Source organism: Microtus ochrogaster, chromosome 4 (genome assembly GCF_000317375.1).
Source record: "Microtus ochrogaster isolate Prairie Vole_2 chromosome 4, MicOch1.0, whole genome shotgun sequence".
In the NCBI taxonomy this organism is placed as follows: Eukaryota; Metazoa; Chordata; class Mammalia; order Rodentia; family Cricetidae; genus Microtus; species Microtus ochrogaster.
The window spans coordinates 79,029,381-79,049,682 of NC_022011.1; the positions used below are offsets into that span (position 1 = coordinate 79,029,381).

Genomic DNA, 20,302 nt, shown 5'->3' on the forward strand with positions numbered 1-20,302 from the left:
GTGTGTGTGTGTGTGTGTGTGTGTGTGTGTGTGTGTGTGTGTGGAGAGAGAGAGAGAGAGAGAGAGAGAGAGAGAGAGAGAGAGAGAGAGGAGAGAGAGTTATTTCCATACAATTTTATTAACATGTAGATGGTTACATATTTACCATCACAGGCTCTCAAGTATTTTTAAAAGGGTTGGGAATGCAAGTATTGGAAAGGACTAACAGTCTTTGGCCCTGCAACTCATCAAAAATAATAAAATATTTTAAGTAATTAGAGCAATGTCATAAATCCTATACCTGTCTTTCAATAATCTCCTTTTCTGGATTTTTTTGAATGCAGAGATCACTTTCATGTTTTATGTATACGTTTTATCAAGGCCCGGCTCATGATTCCTTCCTTCTGGGATGATTAATTCACGCTTAGAATACAAATACATGCTGTTCAAATGCACTGAAAAGTATTTCCCCGGCTTCTTAGCCAAGACCAGGGTTTTTCAAAGCTTACATCCTTATTATATTTACTTTCAACTATAGTACGTGAAAGTGTTTTATAGATGTTTGATCTTTGGAAGGTGATATTTCAGCCTTTGATAAAAAAGAAGTTTAGGTGAGCACTTCCTGGTGGAGGTAATCATCAAACTTGTGAGCCCATGATCCTTCCCACTGCTATAGTCTCAGCTGCGCTGGCCATTGCCATCCATGTATCTCTCTCCCCTTCCCTCCTCCTCCCTCCCTCTCCCCTCTCTCCCTCCGTATTTTAACTTCCCCTCCCTCCTTCTCTCTCTCCCCTCCTTCCCTCTCTATTTTCCTCCCTCCTTCTTCCCTCCCTCATCCCCTCCCTTCTCTCCTTTTCTCTTTCTTCCCTCTCCATATCCTTCTCTCTCCATCCCTCCACCACTGTGAAAGTGTTTTGTGCACTTCTTCTCTTTGCTCTATCATTAGAAACAACATTTTTTCCTCTAATGGACTGTGACAGAAATTAATAAAATTGCAGTAGCTGTGACATGGGCTTTATTTGGAATTTAATATGTTCTCCAAAAAAAAAAAAAAAAAGAGTACTGGCGATGATTCCCAAATTCTTCAGAGAATAAACGCAAATGAAATTTCTACATCATCCTCTTGCTGGAGATATCGATGAGCAGTCAAGTTAACTGTTCTTTTTCTTGTTGAGTATTGGGGATTAACTTTTCCTGCAGTTGTTTGTCTTGAAATTTAAGGATTGCTTTTCTGTACTGGTCGAGTTGTTGAGAAAACAACACAGAAACAAAAACAATTATGTGGATTGAGAGAGCCTACCCAAGTGCTTCTTGAGGGAAAGGTTGATGGCATAGGGGTAATGAGAATTGAGAAAATGGTTTCTGGTACTGGAAAAGCCAGTCTCCTAGCCTGTGAGTACTAGATGACCCTGACTTGATGTGATATTCAAGGGAATTAAAAACGTACAGCCCATTGGGCTTGATCACACATCCTTTCATCCATCAAACACTCGCTGACTGTTCACAGTATTCTGTCTGTATAAATAAGAGCTTCCAATGACACAGTAGCTTCTTGAAATAAAAAATCCATGGGGTTTGATTTATTGTGTACACTCACCATGGACCGTTTGCATTTTAAATGGCTTCATTTAAATGACTTAAATTCTCTTAACTCATCTTTCATCTTCTCATGTACCACACCTGAGTTCCTAGAATTTGGGATTTACCTTGGTTGACATGGCCAGCTAGTTATTACATTGACCTTCCTGGGAAAGGAATCCCATGCCATGCTTGAGATTATAAAGAGGAAGTGATCATGCCTTGTATTTAACTATCAGGTTGTTACAAAGATGGTGGGGCCAGAATCCCTAAGGAGTTTAAACACAGTGTGTCTGAGGTTGTGGGAATAGGGAAAACAAGGGCTGAGGAGAAATCCAATGAAGAAGTGTGGGAAACAGTCACAGGAGAGTGAGGTTCAGCCCTTATATGTTGGGTCTGCCCATTTTTTTTTCACAGCACGCGTGTCTTTTCACATCTTCTGCTAAGCCTTGTGAGAGTACTTTAGCCAGCAAGTGGAAGTACGGCGGGAGAAACAGGTTCTGAACTTGGCTGTTGTCAGGGCCCATTAAGTGATGAGTCTTTCCCAGTGGGAGCTCCAGCTGTTGGTACATGGTTGCTGAGAAGACCTGGAATTATTAGGAAAAGGGAAAGGCATTACTAACAAGGTCTGGAAGGACACATTCCTAATGTTTCACATCGGATGGGATCAAGAATGCAAGGCTCTGAAGAGTAGTCCAGTTTCCCAAAGACTTACAGATTAGGGAAAGGTAGTAATTCCTTCTTCCCCTTTGTCCTGAGACCCTGGGGTAACAAGCACGATGGTGCCCCTTTGGTGTGCGTCTCTCCTAGCTCAGGCTTGTGGTTTCCAATGTGGGTGCTTTCTTTATGACATAGGTTCTAGTCAACATGTGTCATATTGCTCTCCATTCTGTGGCTGCTGTGCTTTAATCTTGTGGGGTTTTGCTAAGTAAGCCTCATTTAAGGCTCACTACTGATCTGTTTTATGCATTTATTGGCTGTTGCCTGTGGCAACCATTGAATTATCTTAGTAATACTCTCCTATGATATTAAATTAGCGGCAGACACTCGGCAGCACCACTAAAGTATTATAGGAACTTATTTCTTGAACAGTTAGCCTAAAACATTTTGAAGATGTAAATACTTTTCCTTTAATGCGGGTTTTCTAGACCTGTCACTGTCCTGCCAGGGCCCTGTGCTCTATACATTCCTCTCAGATCCTCGTTCAAGCATGGGAAATGAGGCTCATCCTTCCTGTTCATCTTGGTGTAGGCATTCGCTTAGGATAAAAACAGTCCGACTCATGCGTTTAAACCCTTCAGCCTTGAGCTTGTCTGGGATGGCATGCCATTTATCATTCTTCATTGCTTCCTAGGAGAAAGGAGCAAGGGTGGAAGATGACCTGCAAAGCAAGAAATTATAAAACTGAAAGGGATTAGGGCTCAGTACTACATCCACTGATGATGGAGACAGATCTAGAAAACTAGGATTAAAAGCATGGGCTGCCATACCCAGCCAAGGAATTTAAATGTATATAAAGAATTTCTCTTTGTAATGTGACTGCTGGTGGCCTTAAGAGAGGGCTGCCTTAGAGTTTACCCATGTGAATGTCGCCATAAAACCCTATAAGCATCTAATTAGGATGACCTAGTCATGTACAAGTGAGACTACTAAGAGCAGTTATTAAAAAGTATAATTTCTGAATTATTTTCTTCTCTTTCTTTTTAAACCTTTAGATTCATAGCCAAACCATGTGCCATAGCCCTCAACATCCAGGCCAATGGACCACAAATTGCCCAGCCAAACGCCATTCTGGAAAAGGTCTTCAATGCTATAACAAAGGTAGGAGTGTCTTCCAGGGACCCGATTTTCTCCACCTCCACTCCTAATGTACAGTCATTCCATCCCGTCTCTCCTGGGTTCTGATGATCAATTTCTCCTTCTATCAGATAGCGGCTCCTAAGAGAGAATATAGGTGTTATGATTGGACCCAAAGTGCAAACAGCAGATAAAGGACTTTCATAACCTCTTGGTTGGCTCCAGCTGATTTTATAAGCTCTCTGTGCAAAGGTCTTGATTAGATAGAGGTTAGTCCAATCCAGCGCCTTTTTCAGCCTCAGGTGACATGAAGCGTACAGATACGAGCTGGGAGGGAGTGACCAGTCAAAGCTTACAGTGGGGCGCATACATGTGTGAGTAGTGGAGCCTCTTGGCTGAGAGCGAGTACCACCCGAACATTCTAGGGTTGTGATAGTCAAACGTGAGCGACGCTGCAAGGCCATGTTTGAGGACTTGCTGTGTGAAGGAATAAAGGAACTGGGCCAGCAGAGTTGGGAGAGAGGCTCACAGTGCAGAGTAAGTGAAGAGAGAAAACATTCAGCATCAAGGGAGTTAAGCAAGTCTAAACTAAAAATGAGACCAAGAGAACAGAGGAGGAAGTAGGCAAGTGATTGGTACATATTTAACCGTGAAGAAGATGAAGAGAAACATCAGGGACACTCAATCTGAACCTCAGCTAAAGGAAACAAGCCAACACGGAGCCCACACATTTTCCTCTCAGACCCTAAGATCCCTATCTGTCTCTCCTCACCCTTGACTGGAAAAGAAAGCACCAACAGGAGGGATGTGGCATTCTGTGCACTTCTGGATCAAACGGTTCCTTTGACCCCTTGCGGGTTTCCGGAGGGCCAGACAGGTGTATGAGGTGTGATTTGGCAGTGTTAAGTCGATGCTGTTCTCCCTGGTTTGTGGTGGTAGCCATTAGCACCCTTAGTTTCATGGCTTACAGCTGTTGATTCAAGTATCCAAACACTTTTGATTACCTCGCTGCCTTCACTCCTGCCAAAAGTCTACAGGAGTTTTCTCTGTCCTCTTAAAAATGATACTTTTGCTAGAAAATTTTGACGACAGATTGGGTATCTTGTTTAATGTCTCTGTAAGGAGACAGAAGAGAATGATTGGAATTTTAGGGAAAGCTCATTTGTAGTTTTGAGTTCAGCCTCGTGGGACACATACCCTGTGGTATTAGAGGAAGTAAATATTTAGAAAAGAACCTCACTTTTCCATGTAGTTTACCTTACTAAAGTGAAATATCTCTCCTATTAGTCTCATTATTTTTCTTACAACACTGAGGCTCAAATCCAGGCCATTATAAACGCTAGGCAAGAGCCACATTCCCAGGCCTGTCCGGCTGTGTTTAGGTTGTGCTGTAATGTCTGTAGGCTGAGGGATATGGATGGAACAAACAGAGCCTCAGGAATGCCTGGGCACACTGGCTCACTGAATACATACATAGCATGCTGGCTGTTATTGTCTCCTTTCCTCTAGCTGCAGCTGAACACACTGTGCCTTGGCACTGGGGACAAAGTTCAGATAGGCCTTTCTCCTATCTCCAGGTCCATTGCCCTAGTTCGTGATGGATAGGTGACCTCCAAGGGCATCCCAACCCCTGCTACAAGATTGCAAGTAGGCAAGAGGCTCCCCTTAGCTGAGTCACCCAGGAAGCACGGAGGTGGCTGCCCTGCCCCATAGCAAGAAACTTCAGAGAGAAGTCAACCCTATCTTACATCTCCTTGCTGTATTTGGTTGTTTCAAGCCCCTTCTGGGGGAACCAAAGGCAGTAGCTATAAGTAGATAGGGAACAGAAGAGAGGGAGTAGGTGGACCCTGGAGCAGGAGATGGGAAGGGACACTGAGTGCCTATTTGGGTGTAAACGTCTGTATGAGGCCAGACTCTTAAGTGTCTGTAGCATGCTCCCTTGGCCATTAGATTTTACTAGCAAGAACACATTATACTACATCAAAAAGTGAGTGGAATTATAGGATATAAGCCATAGAACATTAAATCCCCTTCTGAATACAGGGTCCTGCTGTATGGGACCTCATGAGTCATCTTCTCCGACTCTTCTCTCTGAGGTCACCAGATGGATGCGAGTCATTGCATTCTTCATCAGTCTCTCCTCTGGGGTAACATCTGTCCCTCCCTTCCCTGCCCTCCAGGAAATCTAACATATTTTAAATCCTACCGTGAACCTTCCACCTGCCCTACAGGGAGACCTACTCCGTTCTAAACACAAGAGAGAACCTACCGCCACTAGGAAATAGTTAAAACTCCTAGTGTTTGCCCGAGTCAGACCCTGAAAGTCTGTAAGTTGAAGCAGTATCCTTTTCTTACTAATGTTGGGCCTCCAACAACTGCCTTAACTTTTGGAGGCCTTAGACATCTTTAGATAATGTACTCACAGGATTTCATGGGGATTAAATAAAACACCATACACACATTGCTTAGTAAATGGCACGCCATCTGTTTCAGCCAGTGTCTCCACGTTTTAACTGCCTCACTCCTATGAGGAGGGAAAGCTCTGCTGCTGCCCTGTGTTTTGAGAACTTTGGGTTCTATGGTTTGGGGGTGGAGCCAAAGGACCCACCGTTACTAACTGCTGAGCCTATTTCAATATACCAAATGATTATTTCTTGCCAGTGAATTTTTTTTATTTTAAATAAAGATTTATTTATTATGTATACAGTGTTATGCCTGCATGTGTCCCTGTAGGCCAGAAATTGGCACCAGATTTTATTACAGGTGGTTGTGAACCATCATGTGGTTACTGGGAATTGAACTCAGGACCTCTGGAAGAACAATCGGTGCTATTAATTGCTGAGCCATCTCTCCAGCCCCCAATCGGTGAATGTTTTTGAGTGCTTTTCTTTTGACTCTTTTTATGTTGTTATTTGATTTTTAATTTGTATTGTTTTAATTTTTAATTGTATTGTTTTTAATTTGGGGTCATTTTCTTACCAAAGCATTGAAACCAGCTACCTCACTTTCCAAATCAAATCAGTTCTCAAACTATAAGAGTAAAAATATACAGCGATTATGAAGCAGTGTTTCATAGTGTTGGATGACTTTTTCCTGGAGAGACACGAAAACACTTTGTAGACCTCAGATGGGCACCAATATCCAACAGAAGTACCATTTTGCCCATGTCTCTTGGTGAGACCTGTGATTTTATTGGACTTCCGACAGAGCACCAGAGGGGTGTTCCTCACGATATGCGTGATACACCAATAGTGTCATCACTACAGAGTTCCATCACATCATGATAGCTGCATGGAAACTAAACAGTGGAGTCCCGATTTCTATTAACCCTTTACTTCCTCTATGCTCTGGTACCTCTCGAGAGCCTTTGCAGCAGGAAAGGGTATGATGACTATAGTCTCAAGCGAGGGTGTCCTGAGCCTCCTTCCCTCTGTTTAGTTATACGTCGGAAGGCAGGAGCTGCTGAAGTAGCTCAGAGGCTAGGAGTGCTTGCTTTTCTTCCAGAGGACCAGAGTTCAGTTGCCAGGACTCATGTTAGTGGCTCATAAACACTTGGAACACCAGTTCCGGGGCATTCCAATATCCTTTGTTCTCTGTGGAAGTCTGAAGGCCCTTGTTCATGTACATGAAAACATACATGTATGCATTCTCTCTCTCTTACACAAAGACCACACATACACACACACACACACACACACACACACACACACACACACATAAATAATAAAATAATTCCTGTATAAAATAGTAGACAGGTTCTCTGTAATTTATCCTCATTTTTTTTCTTTCCTAAGAAGATTGTCATTAATTTTAGCTAACCAGAAGATTATACAAGATTACTGGGAAAGTTTGTGCATTTTGAATATATTTAAACTGTAAAACTAAGAGAGGAAGAACTGTGAGGGATGGTGTCGGAACAGAATGTTTAACAGTGTATGTTCTTACAGTATAGAAAGGGTGCCACGGACTCGAATTGAGCAGGAGAAGATGGTGGGAAACTTACTGATGGCAGGCAGACCCACTTAATAGCTGGGAGGCAGCTGATCAGCAACACAGGCAAATCCAATAGCAGTAGAGGCATAGCTGGCAGTGCAGAAGCAAACTCCAAGAAAGATAATATTGTTGACCAACGTTGGGCGGGGAGGACATAAGGAGGGGAGGAAATAATGGTGATTTCACATGTTGCTCATGTGTATTTGAGATAGCAAGTAGATATGAGGGAAAGTCATTAAAATTAGAAAGGAGGAAGCAAAATTTTCTCCTTATATATTTTTTCATTCAAAAAGCAATTATAAGTCATTTTACAGTATAGGTACAATATTAAAGATTTTATGTTTATGGAGCTTGTATTTCTGGTAATAGACTATTATTGTATACCTTTAAAATTAAGACAATTAAGTCTCTACAGAGATGAAAAAAAATGTGGGGCATAATTACCAGAATCAAATGGCTTTTTCTATGTAACTTATGAAATAGTTAAAAGATTATAAGAAAGGATGTCATTATTTATAATAAAACCTGAAAAGAACAGGAGTATGCATTACAACCTTGTACAGGAAGCACTTGCAGAAAACATTTAAATACTCGTGGAGGCCATCAACAAAGATATTAATTAACGTTTACATTAATTTAAGAAATGTTATATTAATTTTAGATATAATATAATAAATATATACCAATTTTAGGTATGAAGAACCTAATACTTGTTATGTAGGTAAAATTTAGCGTATATTACTGAGACGTGGCTAATAGACCTGTGGAAAAGCAGGGCAAGGTTTCTGCGGGGAAAGATGCAGAGAGCTGCCAGGATGAAGGGTAGCCATGGACACGGGGTAGCCATGGAGAGGGCCAGCCTTCTGCTTCCCACAGAATACCAGTAGATGTTCAAAGTGCACCTTGAAACTATTGGAAAATATTTCTAATCATAATTTCTAGTAATAATTGCAGAACAGATTGGTGAATTCAAATGTATTTTTAGTAAATAGCCGCATAGTTGTTTTTTTTTTTTAAAAAAAAAAAACTTGTACTTTTAAGACGTAGTATACTGGCTAATAATAAACCTTTACAACAGAAAAATCTTTAATTGTGCTAATAAATGAAGAAATCCTACAAATAAGTTTAGAAAATATTAATGTTAAAGGGGGTGAAGCTAGACAGTACACAAGTTTATTCTTCACCTGGAAGCAAAGCCTGAATGGTTCTAAACATATGAACAGGATATTTCTCTCATGACAAGGGAAAATCAAAACTACACTGAGAATCTGCTTTTCATCTCAGACTGGAAAAGAGGAAGATGCGTGGAGGTTTGAGAGATGACTGCTCTTTCTTTTGAGAGTTTAAATTAATTAAGCTAGTAAATTTTCTATATTAAAAAATAATTGCAAAAGCACAGACCCCTTTGCCCTACAGCTTTTGGTTCCAGGATGAATCCCGTCATTTGCTATAACCCACCAAGCTTATCGTTGCTGTGTTTCTAGATGCTGGGTGCTACCGAAGTGTCAGTTAGCAGAGTAGACTAGAAAGTTGGAGTATATCCTTACACTTCAGTGTTCTCTCAACTGATTTGGAAGCCACCCAAGACACATTATAAAGGAAAAACCCCAAGTCCAGAGCAAAGTCCACAGTCTGCAATAATTTGTGTGATTGGGTGGGGTATGAGAATATGTATTCAGTTTTGTATATGCAAAATAACCCTGGACACACAAAAAAAATTGATTGACTGTGGTTCCCTGTCAAAGTAAGAAAGGGGATTGAGATAACAGGGACAGTGTTGGAATTAGATGGTTTTTAATTTATGATTTGTGTACCTTAGATTTTTTTTCTCCCACTATTAGTAAACTCAGAAATTAAAAAAAAAATGATTTTTTTCTTGTCTCCACGTCCTACTTCCGTCTTGAGTTGTTCTTGCCTGTTTATGGTCATTTCTGGAGACAGTGTCGTTTTCTTCAATAATATAGCTTTTGGGGGACTAGTTAGGAACAAGGAATTCAGAGGCAAAGTAAGGAAGAGAGTAGAGGGTAGTGGGGTGAATATAGTCACAATATGTTTTATATATATACATATATATAGTATAAATATAATAAGACTGTCAAATATTTGTTTTTATAGGCTAGTAAAATAACCAATATATATTATAGGCAGTAACTCCCCCTTCCTCTCTCATATTTTCAATTAAGAAAGACATAAAAGGAGATTGCGCATTCTCTTATTACCACTGAAAGGAACTCGGGCACATGTCCAACTGAAAGTTGGCAAGTTGCATTTATAGGCACAAAATCAGAACACTTTGTAACTGGATACCATTTGCTCTGCTTTTGGGTTATGTGTTTGTCTTCGTTGATTTAGGCCACCATGATAGAATGGCATAGACCGGGGACTTAAGCAGCAGACATTTAACTCTCACGTTTGTAAAGGTTTGGGAAGTATGGAAGTGTGAGATCTGGGTGCCCATAGTGTACATTTGGGGGGCGGGGAGAGGGAAAGAGTGAAGGAAGGGGGAGGTAGAGGGAGGCAGTGGTGGCTGCAGTCACAACAATCAAATCTTCACTCTGAGATCTCCACCCATGCGACCTGCTCTTTCTCCAAAGGTTTCACCTCCTGACTCAAAAGAGAATGTTTAACAGAAGAGTTGTCAGGGCCACAGGCCCCTTGAATCGCTCGCTGAGATGCTTTTAGGTCCTATGTGCAGATTCTGTTACAGCCTGGCCAGTGTGTCTTCTCATTGGTTATTTCCTCTGATCATGAGAACTACAGTGAACAATACATCATGGAAGGGAGCTCTCTTGGCCGGTTGCATTCGCAGTCGGTGCCCCCTCTCGTGACTGTCGGCTTGAACGTGTTGAAAAGAGGAAGGAAAGAGAAAGAAGACAGGTGACAAAGGCTCGGTTTAGCATGTATTTTCCCAGTCCTCATCAAAGTCCCCTGTGGGTTGATAAACCACCCTTGTTTGTACGGCTAAAGAGACCGAGGCTCAGAATGGCTGGTGGGCTGAGCACCTGGGTCTACGCCATGTCCTTTGAGCACGCAAGCCCCTTAGGTAATACATGATGTTGGTAAGACGGCATGTGTGGTGTGGTGAGAAGGGATGGCAAGGGAAGAAAAGGTGAGGGGCGTGAGGACTGGGGGAAGAAGATGAGAAAGGGGATGTGTACATGGTGTGTACATGGTGTGTACATGGTGTGTACATGGTGTGTACATGGTGTGTACATGGTGCTATAAATGACGTCTTGGCTGTGCGATTTCCTGTGCTTTTTGTTCTTCTTGCAGTATCTGTTTGTAAAGTAAAAATGTACTTCCTGTTTTTTTTCCTCTGAGAAGGTGAAGGATGTGTTGATGTCTCTGTAAATTCTTCCCTGATGTCTCTGTAAATTCTTCCCTTGAAGTCTGATGGGACTGACTCAGCCAGCTGGCTGGTTCTTCCTCTCTTAGTTGCTGGTTGCTTCATAAGAAGTAACTGCCGACAAGAAAATATGCAAGCATCGGGGCAAGAGTCTTATTTTTCTGTCTGGTTTCATAATGTGTAATGTAGGTGTTATCTTTGTTCATGCTTCAAATGGATGGGACTAGATTCTCAGTCATAAATATTGAAATGCCTGCAGCAGAAATTAGAGGGAAAATTCAACCATATGTAACCTAAAACTTGTAAATGGTGTAAGTAAAAAAATGGATAAAAATGGTTTTTCTGGTGCCTTGTTTCATAGCATCCTGACGAGAAGCGATTGGAAGGGCTCTCCAAGCAGCTGGACTGGGATGTTCGGAGCATTCAACGCTGGTTTCGACAAAGACGCAACCAGGAAAAACCAAGCACCCTGACCAGGTTCTGCGAGAGCATGTAAGTTCATTTCTTCTAAGTTTTTAAAAGAAAAACCTGCCTCAGTCCTCATGCCAACCCAGACGTGAAAAACAACAGATGTTGAGAGACCCCAGCAGCCTTCATAAGGCATTACACCTGGTGGAAAAAAATGGATCAGGAAAATCTAAGGGAACAGTAATTTGTAAGGATTTGGGATTTCCAACATGGATAAAATAAATAAACTTTCTTCCTAATGCAGTTGCTTCAAGGAAATAGATTTGAAGGCCTGCCATGGTGTTTCCAACCAGTCATCTTGGAAATACAGCATTTGCATTATTCCCACATTTTGAATTGAGTGGACAGAATTTTATCAAGATATATTTTCCACTAATAAAAACTAAGATTTTTGGATATGTTAATCAAGGGGACAATAACCAAGTCCAACATTCCTAGCTATTTAAGAAATAGCTATATTCTATTAATGTATGCATCTCAGTGAGGCATTGCTTGCCAGCAGAGGATATGGGAAAGTGTCCTCTGTTTGTATCATGTGAATTTCATGGTGGGGAAACCATGCGTAATAAAGCTGTTGAAGATAACGAAAGACAAGGGCTGGGCAAGACAGCTCAGTGGGTAATCTGAGCTCAGGCCCCCAGCGTTCAGAGGAAAGCTGGGTATGGCAGCATGCTTCCGCAATCCTAGCACTGGGGAGGCTGATCCCGGAGCCGTTAGTCCACCAGCCTGGCAGAATGGACGGATGAGTTCCCTGTTGAATGATAGACCTTGTTTCAAAAAAAGTGAAAAGTGATTGAGAGTCACCTGCCAGACATCTATTTCTGGCCTCCACATGCATGTACGAGTACATAACCCATACACATACTTCAACACATGAGTGTGAGCACACACACACACACACACGTAATAGAAGATGCCCCATGATATCGCCAGATGGTGATATTGGATTCACTTAAGAAAATCAAAGGAGGATCTAAACATCGAACATATCCCCAGCTAAGACGAGACTCTAACCTGAGAGTAGAGCCCTGTGTGGACTTCATCTTATGGAACGCGGCCTTTGCTGTGTATCCAGCCCTTTCTCTGGGGAGCTTTGGCCTGATGGCTAATGATTTCAACAGTGGTGCCGTCGGAATGGCACTCAGTCACAGCCCTTTCTATTTTGAATTAGAGTTGCATTTGCTTTTTTCAGTATTTTGACATTGCGTGATTAAGACTGTGAGAATGAACGGGATGCGGAATCGTACCCTAAGTTCCTGCAGCTGGGTAGATATGAAGAGAAGAAATGGGATCATCAGGAGGGTAGGATATTCATAAAATCTCAGGAGAAAAAAAACCCACAGCTAAGTAGATACAATCTGTGAACTGCTTCCCATACATAAACGTAGTAGCTGTTCTTGGCAGGATTGTGCATCTAGGCTGTGATTGGCAGCTGGATTTGCTCCTTGACTTTGTTCCCCATCTCCAAAGAGCCTGGACTCCAACATTGTCCGTGAGTCTGAGCAGGAATCAGGTTGGATGCAGCGTTATTCTGCATCACCTGCTCTCTCTCCCTGGTCCAACTAACTTCTTTGGTTGCACATGGTAGCCTCTTCTACCGCTGATATTATCATCGTTTTATTTTTAAACACATATGTGTATAGGGAACAGTAGCCCGGGGATCTTCTGAAGGTGCAGTCTGAGTCCTTTGCATGTGGATAGGCAGCTGAGGTTCTGTGTCTTTAACAGGTCGGCAGCTGCTGGTGCTGCCGCCTCCTGCACCACATTCTGAGTAACAGTCACCCCTGGATTCACATCTGTGTCCTTCCTTGGTCGTGTTTACTTAGTCTTGGCCCGTGTACCCCAGTGAACATTCATGTTACCTTTAGTTAAAAATACTTCTAGTTGAGTCCTGGAGGTGTGGCAATGTACAGGCTGGTCTCCTGTTAATCAGATGATCCTTGTTTTGCGAACATGATCACTCACAAAACATCATTCTAAATTATCCTCTCCCCAAGGTCTGTTGCTTTAAAACTTTGATGATTTTTCAACAACTGGAGGTTCAGTATTAGACTTCTGATGCTGATAACCAGATTCTGGCTTTAACCTGTTGGGGGTCTGTCCATATGACCCCTTTCTTCGATAGGGCTGAACTTTCTCTGCCCATGCCTTATTCACTTGCCTAATGTAATATTCCTACCCAAAAATACCTGCTACTTCTGGTTGCCCTTCTATCTCCTATCAATTCCTCAAATCCTAGGCACACACCAAAGTATGGCCTGACTCATGGCTTTGAACTGGGCACAACTTCTTTCAAATTCTCAGAGCACCTACTACAATTATTGATGTTTAAAATTAGAATCTCTTCCTACTTTGTATGGTGACTTAACTGTTCTTAATCTCTTAGTTGTATCATAACTGACAGTTAAAGAAAACAAGGGCCACACACATTCTTCTTAGCCTTTCCTGTAACACAGACTACCAAATACTAACTGATGGTGGTTTAAAATGGGATTGTTCTGGAAGGAGTCATTGATCTCGCTTGCCACATGCTCCCACAGCTGAAGAATACGTGCTACATACCAGCCTAGTATATTTTAGGCAAATTTTCCAGCTTTGGAAACTGAATGGAAATTTCAAAGACAGAAATTCTAAGAGCTGGGTACATGGTTCAAACCTATGGATCCAATTAGTGAGGAAGCTGATGGAGAGGGTTCTTGAAGTCTGCAGAATATAGCGAAACCTTTGCTTTAGTGAAACAATCAAAATGCTGGTTAGTGGGGATTGAGAAATAATCTATGATAAGGAACCAACATCACTGAGGAGAGATATGGGAAGTATTTCCCCAGGATCAGCAAACAAAAGCTGTGGTCCAGTGGGGGAGCCACGGTATTAGAACTTGGTAATGTGTAAGAGTCCCCCACATAAGACTGGTTTTGAAGGAGTGAAGGAGTCAGAGTAGCTGAGACTTGGAGCCATGCAGGGTTAGACTCCCTGTGGAGAGGCCAGGAGACCATTGGTGAAGGTACAGCCTTGGCTGCAGTGGATCCCCAAGGATTGAAGTGTAATAAAGAAAGACTGAAGCTTGGTACCCTAAAAAACCAGGAGACTACTGATGAAGGGATCTCCTCAGCTGCAGAGGAGATTCGTGTTCTGGAGATTCTGGGATGATGAGATGGTTGCCGAGGATAGCAGTAGTGTGGAATTAAACCCACTTGAGCCAACAAGACAAGGTGTGTGTGCTTCAGATAGCAAATCTAGAGAAATGGAGGTATCCAAGCCTGTTAGACCCCAGAAGGTCAAGACTGAGTCCTACACATGACTGAGCTTTTGACACTTTTTGACTTTGGTTTTGCTTTGATCTGAGTGTAATTGTGCTGTTTTTCTCCCTTTTAGAACTAAAAAAGTATGTAATTTATTTTGCAGGAGCCCTAACTGGATCCTAATAATTAATCCCTAGACTGGATCCTAATAATTCAGAGAACTTAGACTTTTAAACTGTTAAGAAATTTAGACTATGGGTTTTAAAAAGCTGGATTGTGTTTTATGTTGTGATATTAACATGAGATATTGGTGACAGACAGCAAAGGAAAGGTTATGACTGAACACTGATGGTTTGTGTGCTAAGTTGACAAGGGGTCCGTGGTACTGGTTACCTTTTTTCGACATTGCACAAACTAGAGTCACCTAGGAAGAGGGACATCAGTTGAGGAATTGCCTCTATCAGATTGTCCTGGGGGCAGATCTGCACAGCATTTTATTGGTTAATGGTTAATGTGGAAGTGTCCAACACATGAAGGGTAGTGCCGCTCCAGGGCAGATGGCCTTGGCTTCTGTGAGAAAGCAGACCAAGAGATCTGTGGAGAGCAACCCATTAATCAGAGTGCCTCCATGTCCTCTCCTTCCCTTCCTGTCTCTGAGTTCCTGCCTTGGCTTCCCTACCTGGTGGACTGGAAAGAATAAGCCAAATAAACCCTTTCCTGCGAATGTTGCTTTTGGTCAGTCTTTCGTGTCAGCAACAGAAAGCAAACAAGAACAGGTGTATTTTATCATCACCTAGTGAGCTTTCCAAATGGATGTGCAAGGTGTTTACCCCAGGGTGTTTAGGCATGGTTATTTTATAATATGTATCCCAAGTGCAATAACGTTCTCGTTCATCTCCCTTCCCCAATCTGTCTCCTGGTTAAAAGAGATGAGTGCTCTTCAGAGGCCTAAAGTCATATTAGAAAGCCAGAGAACACAAACTTGCTGATTGCAGATAGTGAATATAAATATATTGCCCTTATATATATATGGATAATAATTAATGGAATGTAATTTTCTGTTATATAACCTTTTCTTGAAGAAACTATGGACTCCCTTCAGGGAATAATTGTGTTTTGTTTCCTGTCAGTATGAAGTGGCGCCGATGTGCTGGCTGAAGAATGCTGTGCACACTGATGGTGGATGGTGAGGCCAGGGTCTACAGACTAATAGAGGTTGTGCAGTGAGTCATGCTCAGAAACGGGGATGTGATCCCCCCCCTCCACACACATGAAGTGGGCACTCACAGCTATGTCGGCCTTGATGACTGTTTCCTCACAAAGCATCTGAATCTTTACTGGGAACTGAAATAGAGGTTTTTGTTGTTTTGCTGTTGTTGTTGTTGTTTTGTTTGTTTTTGTAAGAGAATGAAGAGTTTATAAAAGAAGATATCATGTGAGACATTTTTGAAGAAACTGGTTCAGGATGTAATTGGTTGGAAGGATGAGGTTTCCATGTGATAACCTTCAAATGTAAGATTAAAAAACAGCCATGCGTCTAAGATTAGTGATAATTTCCTCAGCCTGAACATTTCTCCACATGGCAGTGAGGAACAGATCTTAGGTTCTAGGAGACAATGCCTGAGACTGCCTTTAGGAATTCCATCTCAGAATTAATATTTATTAAACCACCCCCAAATACAGCAGTTTTGGGGTGGTACTCTATGGCTCCAGAGTCTTGAAGTTGTGGTCTTGATTCCTTCAAAGAAGTCCCATGGTTTTCTTAATATATGATTCCATTAGATTTGGGAGAACTTGCCAATGATAATGAAGGCTTAATCAGTTGCCTTCATGCTATCAATTTGGTCACTGTGAGTGAAATAACTGTTTTATTTGGGTGAATGAACAGTGTTGTCTTGTGCCCTTCAAGAGGAAATGGAACTAATAATTGGGATGGAGGAACAGGAATTAAATTGCTCAGGAAACAAGGAGCCAAGACTCTTAGATCCTCTAATTTTAGAACATCCACCTGCATCGTGTGGTAAATACCTTTACCAATTTTCATAACCAACAAATTTTCAACAAAGTATCCCTATCTATTTCTCTACCTTATTCTAGGAAGAAGCCAAATTTGATCAGAGAGAGAAACTCAAAATTGCTTTTACAACATATCTTGAAATGAACATCTTTTATAAAATTTACTAACAAAATTGACAATATCTTTTTGACATAGGTTCTTGTAAAGTCCAGACTGGGCTTTAATAATGAATGCAATTATCTTTGTTTATTGTGGATGGCGGTGGTACCGCTGTGTGCAATGTGTGGCTATCTGTAGAACACAGAGGATGTTTACCTTATGCAGACAGGCTCTCTTTGTTGTCCTGGAGCTCACTGAGTGTGTGGGACTGGGTCTGCCTGTCTCTGCTTCCCTGATGTTGGGTTTCTAGTTGTATGCCACCATGCCTGGCTCTTTTATGTGGGTCCTAGGGATCCAAACTCAGCTTCTCAAGCATTTTTGCCAACTGAGCTCTCTAGCCAGCCTACCAATGCAGTTGCTGCTGCTGTTGCTGCTGCTTTTTTTTTTTTTTTTGCTCGTTCAAGAGAGGGAATAAGAAATTTTTATGGTCTAGAATGATATCTTTTTTTTCTTTTAGTATTAGAATATAGAATCATCAGTGTTTAGATATAGAGTCTGAACAAAATCTAATGACACAGTTGGAAACTTTGTTCTTGAAAAACACGGAACTCAGCCATAGATTGCTTTGGTGGTGGTGGGAATGCCTGCTCAGGGATAAGAAAAAGCCCCTGGGTTGCTCAGTACCATCACCCAAAATAAACAAATGCCTCCTGTTCAGCAATGCTGTCTGCTACTGTTGGGCGCCGTTATTTAAATACTTTATAGCCTGTGGGTTGTATTCAGGCCTTTTAGTTTGAGAGACAGAAGTCAGAAGCTATCATGTAAATAGCTGGGAGGTAAACCAGGATGGACTTCGTCATAATTATGACTCTGCCATTGTGGTTCCAAAGTAGCTGGAGACAGACAATACGAATGGTAATAGCCGGCTTCCAAGAAACCTTATTTTATTGAGATTGAAATTTGAATATATCATTTTCATATTATGAAGTAGTACGTTTTTAAACCCTTTCAGCCTTAAAAAATGTAAATTCTTCTAAGCCCTTGGACCGTACTGAAACAGCCAGCTGGATTCAGCCCAGTGAGTCCTTGTTTGCTACGCTCTGCCTTGGAGTCATAAAACTATACTGTTGTTTCTTTTGGCATTCCAAGACAGACAGCATGGTCCCCCAGTGTCTGGCATAGTCACTTCCCAGAGTTTCCATACCACGGGAACATCAGGACACATCTGGAATTGGATGTCAGTTACCAGCATTTCTGGGATGTGGTATGTTGAAAGTCCATAGCTGCATTTGTCCCAACCTGGCACTCATGGAAGCGGTCAGGATCCTCACGGTGGTGCCACTGTCGTGGTGGGAGACCTGAAGCTGGTGAAGTGGCCCGTAGACCGTATTCTGTTCTACGAGACTTTGATTTCAAGCCTTGCTCCTTTCTATTCTAGACCCTTTCCATTTGGATTCAGCCCCTCACATTCCCCATGCCATATGGCTAAGCATCTCACCCATGTGTACTGGCTGATTGCAAAAAAAGCAGACGTGGGCTAAAAATACCAGGCAAGGCATACCTTGGTCAGCTGGCAGCATATTTAGTACATTTGTGCTCTGCTTTCGTTTGGTCCATTGGTTTCACTTTAGATTCTAAATTTATAATGATCTTTTAATGCTAATTTTCAAGTAATTGCATCCACCATGGAGCTGGATGAAGACAAAGAAGAGGAATAATCAAATTTATTAAGGCTAATATTCATAATGAATGTCCCCTGCCAGTTTTTAAACCTATAAACCATTTCTCCTTCTGTTTTGGCTATTTTAAACTATATTTATTTCTGATTTAGAATAGTCCTGAAATTGGTATAACCAATTCTGGTTATGAAGCATTATAGAAGTATGTATAGTGTTCATTAAAAATTAAGAGAAATTACTCAAAAATCTATTGTCCAGAAATAAGTATTTATCATTTAATACTTTCATAGTATCATAGTTCATACATGTGCCCACACAAATATACATAGACCGCAGTGCTGTGGATGTATGCTTAGTAGATTGATCCTACAGATAAACGGTAGATCTGGGAAGGAGAAGGAGAACAGTGAGCTGTCCATAGGCCTGTTTATTGATCTTCAGTTCTGCCTGGGCATCTCTATCCTATACTTGTGTTTCAAGAACTGTGCTTGGGTTAGTATTCTATAGAGCCTATCTTGTCAGGCTGTCCAAGGAAGACTGTTGAAGCATCATGTCCTTGCAAGTATCACAGCTCTGAATATAAAGGTACTTTCCCTGACTGTCAGAAGTCAGGTTGTGCCTACAGCTGTCAAGGGAAGGTATCCCAGATACCTACAGCTCTGAAGAGAAAGGTACCCTGACTGTCAGAAGTCAGGTTATACCTACAGGTGTGAAGGGAAGCCATCCCAGATACCTACAGCTCTAAAGAGAAAGGTACCCTGACTGTTGGAAGTCAGGCTATACCTATAGCTTTGATGGGAAGGTATCCTAGATACCTACAGCTGTAAGGAGAAAGGTATCCTGACTGTCAAGAAGTCTGGCTATATCTGAAGCTGTGTTCCGATGCCTGACAGTCTCCCCGCAGAATGTGGCAATTCTGCTCAGGGAGAGGCTCTACAACTGCTCTCTGCTCCTCTCTGCTAAGAGAGTTTCCCAGTAGCAGGGTGGCTTCTCTACTCTGCTCCACTAGGGAGTTTCCCAGCAGAGACTCTGCTCCCCTCGGAGAAAAGAAGGTCTTCACCTAAAACTCATTCAAGAGATTTTTTTTTTTTTTTTTTGGATTTTCGAGACAGGGTTTCTCCGTAGTTTTTTGGTTCCTGTCCTGGAACTAGCTCTTGTAGACCAGGCTGGCCTCAAACTCACAGAGATCCACCTGCCTCTCCCTCCCGAGTGCTGGGATTAAAGGCGTGTACCACCATCGCCCAGCTCAAGAGATTTTTTGGGGGGAGGGAGAATCCAGGAGAATGGCTACCTCTGCCAGGGTAGAAAAGGACAATTGCCAACTGAACAGGCACAAGGGCTTTTATGGGCTTCTTAGGGGTGGAATTTTTCCAGGCAGATTTTCAGGGTTGGAATTGGGCAGATTTCAATCCTTGAGCTTGGATAAGCTCAAAGATTAACAAGATTTCACGCTCAGGGATTGGTTGGTTTCCTGCTCAGGGTTTGGCTGGTTTTCCTGCTTGGGGATTGCATGGTTTCATGCAGGGACAGAGTGTGTTTCTTTGGCTCTGATATCAGGTTCAAGTGTGCTTCTTTGTCTCTGGTTTCAGGGTCAGGGTGTGTTTCTTTGGTACTTGTTTCAGGACCAAAGTGTGTTTTTTCCCACTGGCTCTGATTTCAGGGTCAGGGTGTACTTCTTTGACTGATTATGGTTTCGGGGTCAGGGTTGTCTTTGGTTTCAGGGTGTATTTCTCTGACTGATTTTGGTTTCAGAGTCAGAGCTGTGTCTGTTTTCAGGGACAGAATATATTCTTTTGACTGGTGCTTTTACCGTACAATCCTACCTCTTATCTTCATGATCTGTGAGTCATTTCCCTGCGAGTGATGGCATGCAGTCATTTGTGTGTTGAATTGACATACCCATCCTTACAAATGGCCACATGTAAAGTTGCATGACAACAAAATAACATGAGGCATAATAAAATTTCATCAATGTTATGCTAAAACATGTAGACACCTAATAAAAATAGCAGCCCAATTTCTCATGTGTTAACTAATTAAGAAATATTCAACTACTGTAATAAGTATGACACTTTTTCTTGGAAAAGTCCTTGAGTTTGCTTAT

The 20,302-nt window shown here is 41.9% G+C and overlaps 1 protein-coding gene across 2 annotated transcripts in view; it reads left to right on the forward strand.

Moving 5' to 3' along the window:
• The window catches only part of Cers6 (ceramide synthase 6), a 240,530-nt gene that overhangs the window by 62,626 nt on the left and 157,602 nt on the right, over positions 1-20,302 (forward strand). For both annotated transcript variants that reach the window (XM_005346512.3, XM_005346513.2), the window contains exons 2-3: positions 3,273-3,378; positions 11,055-11,185. In XM_005346512.3, coding sequence (XP_005346569.1) covers positions 3,273-3,378; positions 11,055-11,185 — 237 coding nt within the window. The remainder of the gene's footprint in view (positions 1-3,272; positions 3,379-11,054; positions 11,186-20,302) is intronic.